At 39.5% G+C, this 12,113-nt stretch overlaps 2 protein-coding genes across 2 annotated transcripts; both read right to left on the bottom strand.

Annotated features, from left to right (window-relative positions):
- Nucleotides 1-258: 258 nt before the first annotated feature.
- LOC308303302 (putative nuclease HARBI1) lies at nt 259-5,777 on the bottom strand. The gene is made up of 3 exons (XM_080747643.1): nt 5,458-5,777; nt 3,265-3,448; nt 259-1,600 (listed from the first exon to the last, which is right to left on the bottom strand). The coding sequence occupies exons 1-3, from the start codon at nt 5,761-5,763 to the stop codon at nt 1,326-1,328; spliced, it is 765 nt and encodes a 254-aa protein (XP_080603769.1). The 5' UTR covers nt 5,764-5,777; the 3' UTR covers nt 259-1,325.
- Nucleotides 5,778-8,001: 2,224 nt separating this feature from the next.
- On the bottom strand, nt 8,002-11,383 carry pigp (phosphatidylinositol glycan anchor biosynthesis, class P). The gene is made up of 5 exons (XM_080748082.1): nt 11,282-11,383; nt 10,895-10,979; nt 10,696-10,768; nt 10,091-10,209; nt 8,002-8,522 (listed from the first exon to the last, which is right to left on the bottom strand). The coding sequence occupies exons 2-5, from the start codon at nt 10,974-10,976 to the stop codon at nt 8,407-8,409; spliced, it is 390 nt and encodes a 129-aa protein (XP_080604208.1). The 5' UTR covers nt 10,977-10,979; nt 11,282-11,383; the 3' UTR covers nt 8,002-8,406.
- Nucleotides 11,384-12,113: the final 730 nt, after the last annotated feature.

The raw sequence follows: 12,113 nt of genomic DNA, 5'->3' as shown, positions 1-12,113 counted from the left end.
TCATTCTAATATAATTTGATTTATAAATATATAATATTTTGTAAGAGGGTTTAGCTTTACAGAATGTATGTGTATACTCAGGGAAATCACAGCACTTTAGGCTCCCTTTAGACTATTGCCTTTTCCTTTATTTACAATGAAACGAGAATAAATAATTGTATGAAAAAAGAAAGAAAAAAATAATAATGCAAAACATGCAAAGTAGATGAAACATTCCGTGTATTGACACATTTCAGTTTAATATTTTTGTGTCCTCTTGGCAGTGTTTATAGCAAGTTTGGCTCTGATCTGTCCTGCAGTTTGTGAGATTAGCTCTGTACACACCATGGTTCGATCCCAAGGCTAGTTAGTTTACAGACACACACACACAGACCGTCTTATAGACGGCGTTCTGTAGAGCCACACCGTAAAAACCTACAAGGTGAGAAGCCTGCCCAATTTCCTCTGTATCTCTGATGCATGATCAAAGAACTTGAAGACTTCCAAAGCCTCCGTGATGGCCACTTAGTTTGAAACAACCTTAGTGGGTGCAAAGACTGTTTGTGTCTTAAAGGACAACTTTGTTTTTTTACAACAAGGGTTCATATTTTAGATTGTAATTAGGAAAAAGGAAAAGTGAGTGTTAAAATGTTTTCATTTGCTTCATTCTATTGTTTTATCACGTTTACCTTGCTAAAATGTGGGGCATGCGTACAAGGGTCACATCCAACCATGAAAGGTTGCGTTGTATCTTGGGAATGGGCTTATTCTGTGTAAAATGACATATTTAGCCACTTGTACGCATGCCCCCAACCACTGAAATAAGAATCTCTAAAACAATGGAAAGAAGTAAATGAAATCATTTTAACACTCTTCTTTTATATTCTTTGATTACAATCTAAAATATGAACCCTTTTTGTAAAAAAAACTAAAGTTGTCCTTAAAGCCCTGAGTTTAATAGGTGAACCGCCTGAAGAGTCAAATACTCATCGAATTTCCCAATAACAAACCAAGGCACCGGAAGTTCAGCTCCCTAGACATGTCCCATAATGCACGTGAAAAAGAAAAACACTATCCTCACCGACTACAAGTAAAGGAATGTGTATTGTATATACATATATTAAAATACTTCATACAGTCCTTTTCAAAACTAACACTAGTACTTAGTGAGCTATTCGGCTGTGTTGCTGATGTTACGTCATCATGTGCAGCCTTGGAATCCTGTTGCACATCACTGACATGGACTCAGTGTCCAGACTCCCCAATGTTCATTCATTCATTCAATAACCCAGTCATTGCCCCAAATCCAATTCAATGTGACCATTTTTGAGACACAGCCTCAAGTGTCATCGGTCCAAAGGCGGTACGGGAACAGAGAACTTCTTAGCGATGTTGTGCAGGACACAGCATGCCTTGATGATTAGAAACTTTTTGTCCAAAGCACTTTCTTTGGCAAAGCCCAGTTTCAAAAGGCACCCGAAACGCCTCTTCATGGAATACAGAGTCTTCTGCATGACATTGTGAATCTTGGCGTGAGCAACGTTGAAGGACTTGTCCGTTTCATTTAAGGGTTGTAGAACAGGAGGCAGGACGTTTTTGCTTGGGGCATAGTCCTTCCCAGCTTTAAAAGAGAAAGAGGAACAGGAGTTAATACTCAGTGGAAAGCAGGATTATTGAAACTAGACAGTTCACAGTGCCATGGATAATGTGAAATATTGTTTGCACTTAAGTTGCCACTTGACATAATGAAGCAATACAAATGCATGTATCTAGTTATTTGTTGTGCAATACATCGGGGGTTTTCAAAGTGGGTGACGGGGCACCCTGGGGTGCCGTGACGGCAGTCCAGGGGTGCCGCGAGATCATTTGATAATATTTGGAATTTATTTGGACACTTGAAAAAATATTTAGTATCATTTTAAACTTGAAGTACAAAGTTATTTTCTGTCAGTTTAAACCAAAATTGCTATTATCTCAATGTTTTCCTCGCAACATAATCATTCAATTATTGTCACTGTCGGGCAGAAAATATGAACGTCTTTTGGTAAAGCAATCATCCAAGACTGTCGCACAAAACTAGTGAAAACAGCCGATCTACAAGCACACAACGCCTCGTTGTGACAAGGTCACAAGGTTTCCACCTGACAACGACGATATGCTAGGGGTGCCTAGGATTAAAAAACATATTTATGGGGTGCCCCGAGACAAAAACGTTTGGTAACCCCTGCAATACATGATATGACACATTTTACTATCACAGTGACACTTGTCACTTTACTAAGCATGCATGTTGTTGTTTTTTGTATTTTGAGACGATACAGCCTCCATCCTAAATCATCGAGCTTAGTTATTCTGTCCAATGAGCAAATTGAAATGTTTGGGTGGCTTTGAGCGGCCAATTAAGAAAGTGAGGGGTGACAAAGTGATAGCAGGACAAACAGAAACATTCCAACGTTCCTACTCATCATTTTTTGTTTAATCAAGACAATTTTGTAGAAGACATCAAAACTGTTAAAACTTTGGGTTGGGTATCCATCCCTGACCTGTTAACTGTACATATATTTTTATTTTAGATTTTTGACTGTTATGTTTTGAAAAGTATTGTATATAATGTCTGTCATTTAATGTATCAATGAAATGAGTACAACAGGACCCCAATGTAAAACAACCCATTGTGCCTTCACGGGTTAGACCTTGTATCTGAACTGTGCTGTGCCTTTCCCGATGCAAACTTCTAATAAAAGCATTCAATCAATCAATGCATTTGCACCAGTGTTGATTTCGTCGACTAAAACTATGACGAAAAATGTTTGTCGACTGTTTTTTTCAATGACGAAAACGAAATAAAAACGAAATAAAAACTAAGCTGTGATGACTAAAACTAAGACTAAATATATTGTCAATTTCGTCAACAAAATAAAAACTAGACTAAAACGTTAGGGAGGGACTAGTGGAGAAGAAAGTCATTTTATGTTTGGTTGCTCTCAGGTGTTGCGTGCTGAAAATAGCCGATCTATAAGCTCACAGGCTGTGAGCTTGTAGATCGGCTATTTTCAGCACGCAAACCAAGTGTAAAATCAGTCATTACGATGCCATCAAGGCCTGCCAAAATACATTTCAGTCGACTAAAATCTTATGATATTTAGTCGACTAAAATTAGACTAAAACTAATAATTTTCAGGTGACTAAATTATGACTAAAACAAAATTCAATTTTATTCAAAAGACTGACTAAAACTCAAAATTTGCTGTCAAAAACAACACTGATTTGCACGTGTTCATTTACCAATAACCCGGTATTCTCCGTGCACATCCCCCTCCAGCTCCATCTTCCTGAGGGATGCGTCCCAGATGTCTTGTGGCGGTGTGCTCCCCGCGCGGCAGTTCTCCTCCACGCTCAGCAGGTTCCCGTCGCAGTCGCAGATCATCTGCACGGCGACCGTCGAGTGGCCCCAGTTGTTCTGGAAAGCCTGCACAGGGTTCCCACACATTTTTACCAGTTAATTTCCAAAACTTTTCCAGAATATTTAACCCAATTTCCAGGACTATATAACAATAATTCAGCTCAATAACAAGTCGCTTACTCCTACGCGCAATGCCCAAAGACAGGTAGTGTATGGCAGTGGTCCTCAACCTTTTCAGGCTGTGACCCTCGAAATAATCATATTTTAACTGGGGACCCCGGCACCCTGACGAGCACTTAGAGTTGACGAATTTTGTATAACACGTTTCTATTGTGAAAATAGACGATCTACATGCTCACAACGCCTTGCAACGCGAGGTGTTCTGCTATTTTCACAATTTCTGCCTCTAATATTTGACAATTTGGCCCATGTTTAATTTGTCATTTCAGAGGTATTAACAAAATCAATAACCAAAGACAATGCATATCTATTTTTTTCCAGGACCTTCCAGGACCCTTGATCATTTCCAAAACTTTTCCAGTACCGGAAAAATATTTTTCTAATTTCAAAACATTTCCAGGAATTTCTTGACCGTGGGAACCTTGCCTGCAGCGCTGCCGCGTCCGCCGTGCGGGTCTTGACCTTGAACTGCGCGCAGGCCAGGACGCCCAGCACCCTCGGTATGCCGCACATCCTCTCGGTCTGGGCCGCGGCGTTGGCTCGGTCGTCGCCGCCAAAAGGGAACGAGATGAAGTGGTCGGCCAGGCCCGAGATGACTTTGGACACGATGCGGATGACGTCGGCGCAATCGACCTGATTGATTGATTGGAGAGTTTATTAGCAGTTTGCAATAGAAAAGTCTCTGGTACAAGGTCAACTAAAAGGAGATCCTAGTAAGCTTTACGGCTTATTTACACAGGGACCACTTTATGTATCTCATAACATTGAAAGACAGATGGTACTTTACATAGGATACCATCAATTATAAAAGTAGAAAGGGCATGGGGGCTTAGTCTATTTTCAAGTCTCGAGTAGTAGCCGCCTGAAGGTGACTTTTCATACTAATTTTGAAGGAGGTTAGGAATTTGCACTCCTTTAAGGCTTGCGGAAGGGCATTCTACATGTTGGTGGTATAGCTGGAGAACGAATTAGAGCCTTTTATAGTGTTAAATCTAGGTTGAACATGATTAGTGGAGCCCTTAATTCTTTGAGCACTACTACAATATACTATACTCGGGACCGTACCTATGTTCCCCAGGTTCCATGTTCCCCATTTACCACCTAAACCTAACCTTAACCCTAACCTCAGTAAAACTTAGCTCCTTTCGGAACCACTCTATACCTAACCCTAACCTCAGTAAAACTAACGCTGGTGAATGCTAACCTGGTGCATTTTAACCTGTGGGGAACATAGAACCTGGGGAACATAAGGTGGACCCGCTATACTCAAATAAATTAAGTGAACATTTTGTTCCCCTCAATTCTTTGAGCAGTAGTTTGTCAGGTACATGGGTATCTTGGAGGTGTAGTGTATCATGTTGTACACCAGTGGTTCTCAACCTTTTCAGGCCGTGACCCCTAAAATAATCATAACTGGGGACCCCCCACCCTGACGAGCACTACTTGGAATTGGGGGAGTTGTGGCATTACATTTAGTTTAACACGATTCTATTGTGAAAATAGCAGATCTACATGCTCACATCGGCTATTTCCACAATTCCTGCCTCTAATATTTGACAATTTGGCCAAAGTTTAATTTGTCATTTTAGAGGTATTAAAAAGGTCTTAAAAGTCCTTAAATTGACACTTTAGAAATGTGCAGATACTCTGTATACACTTCAACATTATGTTGATTATTTATTTATTTTTTTACTGTTGAGAGAGAAACAATGTTGCACATTAAGTTAATCATCTGGGGACTCCCCAAAATAATTTGGGGACCCCCCTGGGGGTCTCGACCCACAGCTTGAGAACCACTGATCTACACCATGTCCATGCTAGCCCTGAAACATGACGGTTGCTGATAATAACATGACGCCAGGCTAGCCCTATTGCAAGATGCTGCAGTACTGTACCTGTTTCATGCCGGTCTTCTCTTGGATGGCAAGCGACAAGAGGCCGTGTGCGTAATAGTTGAGGGTTATCATGACCATGGCGTCCACGGACACGCCGGGCTTGGCCGTTTGGATCGCCCGCTCCATGCGGCGGTGGATGTTGTCTGCGATGAACGCGATGCAGGCTCTGTTGAGGTGGAACGTCTGGAACAGAGCCTCGTCGTCGAAGTCATCGAAGCTGGCCTCCGGCGACGAGTCCCCGGCATCCACATCACCCTCCAGCAGCTCATTCTGAACCATCAGCCAGACGGTGGGGTTGAACGCCATTTGTTTTGTTTTGTTTTGTTTTGTTTTGCTGCTGATCGTAAAGTCCAGGCTCCAGGGGAAAGAGGAGGAAGTAGTACACATGTGTGCAACGGAAGTGATTGCCACCGAAGAACTGATCTACAAGCTTGAAGCTGCACAACCTTATTATTATAGCTCTATGTGCACAACGCCTCGCTGTGCAGTGGCTTGTAGATCAGTTCTTTGGTGTCACGTGTAGAGATGGGATTTATGGATCTTTGAAGTGAGCCACCGGATCTCTGGGATCCGTTCCTTTCAAAGAGCCGTTCAAAAGACTGGCTCATTTTACTAGTTACTTTGTAGATTTTGATTATAGTTAACTTACAAATAACTTCAACCCTATATAGGCTACATTTATTTTCGGAAATATACAAACCTGCCATTTGAAAATAGCCGATCTACTTGGTTTGTGAGTCTTGCGACGCATTGTGAGCTTGTAGATCTGCTATTTTCAAATGATTTTTCTACATTTGACTAATTGGAAAACCTGTGAAACAGGACATTCTGCATAATGAGTAGGCCTACGTTCTATTGGTACTTTAAGTACATTTTGATACCAATACTTTTTAACTTTTACTCAAATACATTAACATTCCAAACTTCTAGGGGAAGACCACCCATTTTCAATATTGAAATATGTCATTAATATACCTTAGAGGAGTTGTGTGGAAATAGAAAAAAAGTTCCCCCCCTTCTGTGTTGCCTAGAACTGGAGGATTGATTTTGGGGTTTGTATTGTAAAGAAATTGAGTACTTTTCCTACCACTGTTCATTAGAAAGGAACGGCTCCCTACTGTGAACCGAATCCTATTGTTCATTTCAAAGAGCCGTTCAAAATACTTGATTCGTTCGCGAACGACCCACCTCTACGTGACACCGTCGTACGGATGGATGCACTCTTATCGCCTGTGATAAACGTTTTGATTGTAATAGTTTTACAAAAGGTACATGCAAGGATTAAATGTGCTACATAAAGTAGATGTTTCTTTTTATGTTTTAAAATGAAAGAAAATCCAAGGTCAAAAGTTGCCATTAGATGGACTGAGGCTACAATCCTATAAATAATTCAGACTTTAAGTTTAACTGAACAAATGTAGGGTCCTGACTGAGTGTGCACTGTGCATCCAATGAATGCATATTATGCAGTGTCTGTGTGTATACTATAGACTATTATGTTTGGTTCTGTGCTTATATGAATAAGATGATTCCCCCCCCCCCCCCAATATCAAAATGAATATGACAGACAGCTAGGTCCATCATTCAACAAAACAAGTGATTCTGGCATAGGAATAGAAAGAATAAATAAATAAAATGTATATTTATATTTACACGTGATAGGACTAATTAATTAATATTGACATACATTGTTTGGATACGACAAAATGTCATTCAACTCTTTCAGCTAGAAATAATCTATAAGTAATGATTTTTTATTTATTTTGCAAAGATCCATTAAATGTGGTTATCAAGCACTTGTGATAAAGATATTATCATGTAATGAGGCAAACATACTTTACAAGAACAAACTTTATTGTCCAAAAGGACATCAGTGCACAGAAACTGTAAACTTCATGGTGAATGTAAGAAATAAATAAAACAAGTAGAACGAGTTCTAAACCACAAACCCTTTTCTGCATTGTTTTGTAAAGAAAGAGATGAAGAAAAAAAAGCGTTCCTATCACCCAACACCATCTGTGATATCTTGGGGGTGGGCGATATGGTGATAAATATGTTTGAGACGATACAATGTCTCCACGATGTGCCTTTTCAGAGATATCGTATAATATCGTGATACAAATGAGGGAGAGCCTAGTAAAAAAAATCTGTTGAATTGTTAATAAGCCTTATTCATGGCCCGCCCACTCAGCAAATTTCTCAGCATCCCCCGGGTGCTGACATCAATTTAGAAGGGGAAACTATAACAGAAATAGCTGGACTTAAAGCCAACAAATCATTATTTTGAACGGTAAAGTAAATTATAATGCTTTGTGCCTTTTACTATCTTGTGTTCTTGATCATGCTAGCTGTATTTTATACTTTACTATTCGGAAATTGCATTAAATTTGCGATTTCTGTGTTAACTCTATAGGCTATAGTAGGATTTTTCCCCTTCAAAATGTGACTTCAGCACCCGGGGGATGCTGAGTGGGTGAATAAGGCTAATCCAGAGATTCATTGCAGAATTAATTTAAACCTGCATTTTGGTCTAAATCAGCAGTTCTCAAACTTTACAATGGCATGGTCTCCCCTTAACTCTGACAGTTTACAAATGAAACCAAATGGAACCAAATGGACCCATAAGGGTTTCATTTGTATACTGTCAGAGTTACATACTTGTAAGGGTCAATTTAGACCTCCCAAAAGGAACCCAGAGAGTCCCTGGACCCGCTTTGAGGACCACTGGTCTAAATGGTCTGTTACTCCCTTTTATTTTAGTTTTTGTTACTTTGTAGGTGGTTGTACTGTTAAGTAACTTGAAAAATAACCATAAAAACCAACATGAAAAGGAACCGTGGTAAGATCATGTACCGTGATACAGCTTGGAAAAATATCGTGATATTGTACTTTTAAATATTGCCACCCCTATGATATCTCAATATTGGCTGACCCATACATTGGTTGTGGTTACGATTTTGGAGACAAATAAAACATTTGGTTGACTTCACTGATGTCAACATCCTTTAGCCTTGGTATCCCCCCTTTCTGGCAGTCGTCCATCCTCTGTGCTTTGGCATAGCTATCTGTGACAATGAAGAGACATACAAATGCAAGTGTTTAGGGGGCGGGGAAAGATGAAAAACGCAAGAAAACCCTGAACACAATCTGGTGCTGTTTTCTTTTTTTTTTATTACCTCATATACATACCTGACAATATGCCAGGGGTCAGCAACCTTTTTGAAAACAAGTGCCATGTTTTTAGTTTCTAGATCAGGGGTGGGCAATAATTTTTTCCATGGTGCCACATGAACAACAGAAAATATTGTGGAGGGCCGGGCCAAAAGGCAGTGCACCTCGCAAACTAAACACACGGCTTTACCTCCGACTTCAGTGAATAAATACCCGGCATTCGGCATCGACTTTTCTTTTTTTAGCCACTTTAGCCAATTTTTGAGGCAGGTCGTCTTGACTTGTGACCAGTCTGACCACCTGCTTGTTATTTTGAGACAAAGGATCCAATGATCACGCACACGTCCTGATGTACGCATTGTGTCCATATGTATGTGAATAAAAAAACGTAAAAATAAAAGCAATGCAGCTTTAGTCCATACATGAGGTAAAATGTGAAAATGTGTTTATTTTGTCATCTGCTACACAATGCCCAGGTCTGTTCTAGATAGTCAGTGTGCCATGTCAACATATATATTTTAATGACACCCCATCAAAATTCGGAGATATTTTGATTGTCAGGACATCGTTATAGCGATCATTAGACTCAGAGCAATAACCCACCTATCTCCCCGACTACCTCCCCAGTCAAGTTCAGAATGTTAATGAATGTAGGATGTGCAGGATGTAATTAGTTGACTTGAGCGATTTAATTGACCACGTTTAAAACAATGTTTGGTTTTGAAATATAAATCCTCTTTCTCACACTTCTGCCTGTGTGCCAGTGATCACCCTCCCCTGTGCCAATGTTGCCACCTGTGCCTAAGATTGCCTACCCCTGATATATGCCATAATATGTATACCTGTATAGCACTTCACTCTACTGAGAACATTTTATTGCTTGACTGTTTCTGTTTCTATCTTGTTTTGTTTGCCTGCAATTCCTTCTATCTCGATTCATACTCCCCCTTCCTGAAAGATACAAATGATGGAATAATGCTCATTCTGATTCCTATTCACATTTCTGTGTAGGTTTCAAAGAGATTCTGGTGCTTCAAACACACCAGATAATTGTATAAGACCAATGAAGGGGTGCCTTCCCAGTTATAATGAATTACAAACAAGAAAATGTTCTGGATGTCAGCTTGTTCCCTTCATAATGTATTAGTGTTAATTTAATGCATATCGATTGTCGGATGTCTGCCTCCTTCCTGGTACGTGCTCAAAATGTTTGGCATGTTTCGTGAGATGAATCTTTTGGTGTTATTTTTTTTACTTGTTGATGTTGATGAATTGAATACATAGGACCCCATATGTGTCATCCTTTTTGACTCTACTGTACTCGTGCTGATTTGCATTTCTGTCTAATAAAATATTCAATCAATCACAACTTGACTAAGACTGACATTCCAGAAGCTAAAGCACTAAACACCAAACATAGCGGTATCATTTCCTAGAAAATGAAGTAGATCTAGATCCTAACCTGTGAGGATGTCCACTGAGTCGAGTGGAGCTGTATTGCACATGTTGATTCCAAACAGCAGCACCACAGCGACGGTTAGTGCAACCAGCAAGTAGATTGGCGCTGCAAGGGCCCAGTATCTACACAACATGCACATCATCATCAAGTTTTAATTGTAATTGTGTGTAATTAAAACTAATCTAGTGCAGCTGAGTGGTTCACAAAGTAGAGTACAGTCAGGGACCATCTGGGTTCCTTGAGGGGGTTCCAAATGGAGCCTTACAGGTCTGTAACACTGAGAGAAATGGAACCAGTACACTCAGAGTTATGGGGGTCCTTAAAATTAAAAGGTTTGAGAACCACTGATCTAAGAATAAATAAAGATCCCATTAATAATTGTTAATGTGCAGCTACAAGTTAGTAAAAGTATGTGAATGTAAGTAAATAAATAAATGAATATACATATAAGTATATGTGTATATGTAAATAGCACAGCTTGAGTATAAAACATGCAACATCAAAATATTGTAAATGAAATATCATGTGATAAATTAGGTGGTATCGGAATGCATCAAATATTTTATCGGATAATAAAAAAAGTGAATTTACATATTTTCAATACTTACTTTTGAGGCCAGTATGTAAGCCCTACTGAATGAAGCCACTCATCTGGAATGTATGCCCACAGACAATACACAACTGCAGAGGAGGAGTGACAAGTTAAAATTGTATTTATTGTAACTTAACACTGAAGACTGAGATGGATTATAGCAATATATGTGTCAGTCCCTTTTATAGCAATGTAAGAAATGATGACAGACTTACAGAAACCAAACTGGGAACCAAGATACAGAACAAAGCCATAGATTGCCCTCTCGGGTAGAGGAGAGGGAGAATTCTCCACCATCACCTGAAACAATAATAGGGAGTGAATAGGTAACAAACACACACATTAGTATACTAACAACCAAGTCGGCCATGCCCCTGTACCACCCATGTCTAGCCTTAGATCAAGACGTAGATGTATTTCATCAATTTTAGTTATACATTAGAAGTAAAATTTGGTAGAAAATACATGTACTAGAGTCTAAGGCCATGACCAAAATGTTCATTTTAAAACACAATGCCAGACGCCAGAGGGACAACATCAAACAAATCAAACCACGCGGATCTCTTTGGCCGTTGCCAAACAAAATAGCTACTCAGACTCACCAAACAACGCTTCTGAATACAATCCAAGATATTTAGCAAAGTAGATACTAGCTTTACTAAACTGTTTACGTTTGTGGAAAAACGCACAAGCAAGGAACTAAACTCAACGCAGGGACCCTCCCACTGGTCCAGTACGATATTATGCTCGTAATGCAACCTACGTTAGTCACAATAGCAGTTCCACATTTACCTCCGTGAAGACAAGTTGACGCCCCATATGATGAAAACACAATGGTGTCATTCTTTAGTGCTGAATTTGTGCTGAATTGTGCCGTACATTTTAGAATTTAAGCTGGTATAATTCTTTACATATTTTAAGTTATAGTTTTTCTGAGTCTTGCACCCCCACTTTTTTGGCTCCAAATTGGGAAAATGGTGTCATTCTTTAGTGCTGGATGTGCTCTAATTTGTGCCGTTGAAATCAACAATTGTGTTTTATATATATTTGTATATATAAATATTGATATGATATGTTATGAATTAGCAGAATTTAGAAGCAGTACAATAGTTTGACCTATAGAGGGCGGTGTAGAGCTGTACATAATAGTGGAACAGTGGTGGTGTATCTCAGAAATTATACCAGCACAAATTCACAAATTTACGGCACAATTAAGTACAAATGCAGCACTAAAGAATGACACCATTTTTAAATATGTTTTCATCATATGGGGTGACAACTTCACAGAGGTTCCACATTTAGCCGTTGCAAGCTGGTTGCAAGGCGAGGACGCCTAGAGGGGAATGCCAGCTAACTGGAGTTAATTAAGGGAATGTTTCATGACGGTAAGGCAAAGATTTTATCCTTCTCTGAAACTAAACTTGATGACTCGTT

Source organism: Nannobrachium achirus (assembly GCF_963921795.1).
Source record: "Nannobrachium achirus genome assembly, chromosome: 18".
Taxonomy (NCBI): domain Eukaryota; kingdom Metazoa; phylum Chordata; class Actinopteri; order Myctophiformes; family Myctophidae; genus Nannobrachium; species Nannobrachium achirus.
Note: the sequence above shows the minus strand (reverse complement) of the source record. Positions and strands in the feature narration are given on the sequence as shown.

What these genes read in the sequence shown, in the direction of transcription:
- LOC308303302 (XM_080747643.1), bottom strand. Translation starts at nt 5,763, where the DNA reads ATGGCGTTCAACCCCACCGTCTGGCTGATGGTTCAGAATGAGCTGCTG. An exon ending in AGAAGACCGGCATGAAACAG is followed by an intron (nt 3,449 to 5,457) that starts GTACAGTACTGC and finishes AACCCTGTGCAG; the next exon opens with GCTTTCCAGAACAACTGGGG. An exon ending in CGGAGAATACCGGGTTATTG is followed by an intron (nt 1,601 to 3,264) that starts GTAAATGAACAC and finishes TCTCTTTTAAAG; the next exon opens with CTGGGAAGGACTATGCCCCA.
- pigp (XM_080748082.1), bottom strand. Translation starts at nt 10,976, where the DNA reads ATGGTGGAGAATTCTCCCTCTCCTCTACCCGAGAGGGCAATCTATGGC. An exon ending in TGGTTCCCAGTTTGGTTTCT is followed by an intron (nt 10,769 to 10,894) that starts GTAAGTCTGTCA and finishes CCTCCTCTGCAG; the next exon opens with TTGTGTATTGTCTGTGGGCA. An exon ending in CTTACATACTGGCCTCAAAA is followed by an intron (nt 10,210 to 10,695) that starts GTAAGTATTGAA and finishes CATGTTGTGTAG; the next exon opens with ATACTGGGCCCTTGCAGCGC.